Source organism: Notothenia coriiceps, unplaced genomic scaffold (assembly GCF_000735185.1).
Source record: "Notothenia coriiceps isolate Sejong01 unplaced genomic scaffold, NC01 NC01_scaffold00008149, whole genome shotgun sequence".
Lineage (NCBI taxonomy): Eukaryota > Metazoa > Chordata > Actinopteri > Perciformes > Nototheniidae > Notothenia > Notothenia coriiceps.
The window spans coordinates 1-2,335 of NW_011340850.1; the positions used below are offsets into that span (position 1 = coordinate 1).

At 41.7% G+C, this 2,335-nt stretch overlaps 1 protein-coding gene across 1 annotated transcript; it reads left to right on the top strand.

The window, feature by feature from the left end:
- Positions 1-257: 257 nt before the first annotated feature.
- Positions 258-1,365, top strand: LOC104944468 (cGMP-dependent protein kinase 1-like; the record flags this gene model as incomplete). Its single annotated transcript, XM_010770003.1, has 3 exons — positions 258-413; positions 983-1,072; positions 1,224-1,365. Coding segments are annotated over exons 1-3 (336 nt in total), but the record flags the coding sequence as incomplete, so codon positions are not given.
- Between the last annotated feature and the right edge of the window lie 970 nt (positions 1,366-2,335).

A 2,335-nucleotide genomic window follows, 5' to 3' on the forward strand; every position in this document is an offset into this window, starting at 1 on the left:
TTTACTGACACGAGAGACGAGTCCAGAAATAGAGGAGTGTGTCATGCTCTATAAACAACACTGTGTGTGTGTGTGTGTGTGTGTGTGTGTCTGTCTGTCTGTCTGTCTGTCTGTCTGTCTGTCTGTCTGTCTGTAATAATGTATTTTATTAACCTTAGATGTTATCAATAAAGATAAGTGTGTGTTACTTCCTGTGTAGGTGGAGCTGACTTCCTGTCTGCTCTTCTTCTTCTTCTTCTTCTTCTTCTTCTTCTTCTTCTTCTTCTTCTTCAGGTGCAGCTGAAGAGCGACGAGGCGAAGACGTTTGCGATGAAGATCCTGAAGAAGCGTCACATCGTGGACACGAGGCAGCAGGAGCACATCCGCTCTGAGAAACACATCATGACCGAGGCGCACTGCGACTTCATCGTCAGGTCAGAGAAGCACAGCATCGTCTTCATCATCTTCATCATCTTCATCATCTTCATCCTGCATTTCCCCACGGGGATTAATAAAGCTCCATCTTATCTTCATCTGCATAACTGGTCCATTTATATTTAACTATATATATGATATATAATTCATTTTCTTATAAACATTAATATCTTGTATGAAGGAACGTTATCCAACTCTACATTACCTTTTCATTCAGATCATTCCTAAAGTTTAACACATTTCAAAACAATCTACTTTCAAAACTCAAATCTGACATCAGAGGTGTTTCTTTGCTCCTGGATTTCAAAATAAAAGCTTCCCTAAAACATTGTTTTTTTGGTGTTTGGCAGTTAATACCACAATTCAAATATAAAAGAGTTGAATAAAACGTTATTGACCCGCAGTCATACTGTGTTCACTTCCCCTGGTGAACGATTAGGAACCAGGAGGAAAATGATACCGGCTATTGTATTAAATACAGATGAAATAAATAGCTAACACATCAAATACTTTCTAACAGCAAAGCTAGTCTCTACATATGAATGATGTTTGTTTTCTGTAACTGCAGGCTGTACCGGACATTTAAAGACAGTAAATATTTGTACATGCTGATGGAGGCTTGTCTGGGAGGAGAGGTGTGGACGATTCTCAGAGACAGGTACAAATCAATCTTTCATTTCATATTTAATCTGCAGCTGTATCTCTGGGTTAAGAGCTGGACCTTCAGCGCGGTCCCAGACTCCTGAAGGGGTTCAAACGTCCTCAGATCCATCAGCGCCTCACAGTTCCTCCACCGTTGTGTTTTTCAGAGGTTCGTTCGAAGACTCGACCACCAGGTTCTACACGGCCTGCGTCGTGGAGGCACTCGCTTACCTGCACGCTAAAGGCATCATTTACCGAGACCTGAAACCTGAGAACCTCATCCTGGACAGCCGGGGCTACGCCAAGATAGTAATTACATATCTCCTCTCACTCTGTCCCTGATGCATGTTCTGGATACGCAAAGGTTGGCAGATAGCATCACAAATACGTCAGAAGGAGAGTCAGACACGAGAGTGGAGTTTAGACAGTTTCCTGAAATCTTTAGTCTTCTCTTTCCATCCGTTCCATATCTTCTTTGTAAAACTGAAACAAAATGACAAATACAATGTTTTACAATTTGCTTCAAGAATAAAGTGCAAATACATCTTAGCTGCTCACAATAGCTTCTATGCACATCACACATTTCCATGTTAGCTTCAACAGTTTGCTATTTATTTCAAACACAAGTTTAATATGTAAAGTCATTCTAAACAAAGAAAAAGGTGTACAAGTTTGAGAGAGTCCTTCTCCCAAGCCACATGAGAGACAGAGCGGTGCAAGGAGGACGTGTTTACCCTGAAGGAAGCTGCTGGGTCCCTCCACAGAAAGCAACAGGGTTTCTCCAGAGGATTTAGGAAAATAGCTGGAAATAAGGTCTGTGGAAAATAACCTGTTTGATAAATGCACGTTTAGTTCAGGATAATCTCCACATGTCTACTTTCATAATGTTCTAATCATAAATCTAATGTCCAGAAGCTAAATGCTAACGTGATGCTATAAAGGAACTACAGCCGAGTCCAGCAGCACGACTTCAACGTCACGCCAACTTCAGATATTCAAACACACAGATTCTAGATGGAACGAGTTGAAGCGTTTGTTTGAACAGTCTGCAGGAGGCAGGGACTTGCTTTCAAGCAGAACAGAAACTAACTTAGAGGAGTGTTTACGTGTTCGGCGTAATGACGTACAACGGCCTCCACGACTTCTGTAGTCCTATTCAGCCACTTGGTAACAACCATCGTTTCTCAGACACGTCAACTCTTCAGAGATCACCAGTGGGGTCACTGCTGATGATTTAATGTCCTAGAACAAAACGTGATCCGTCTCTTCAATGTGTCTC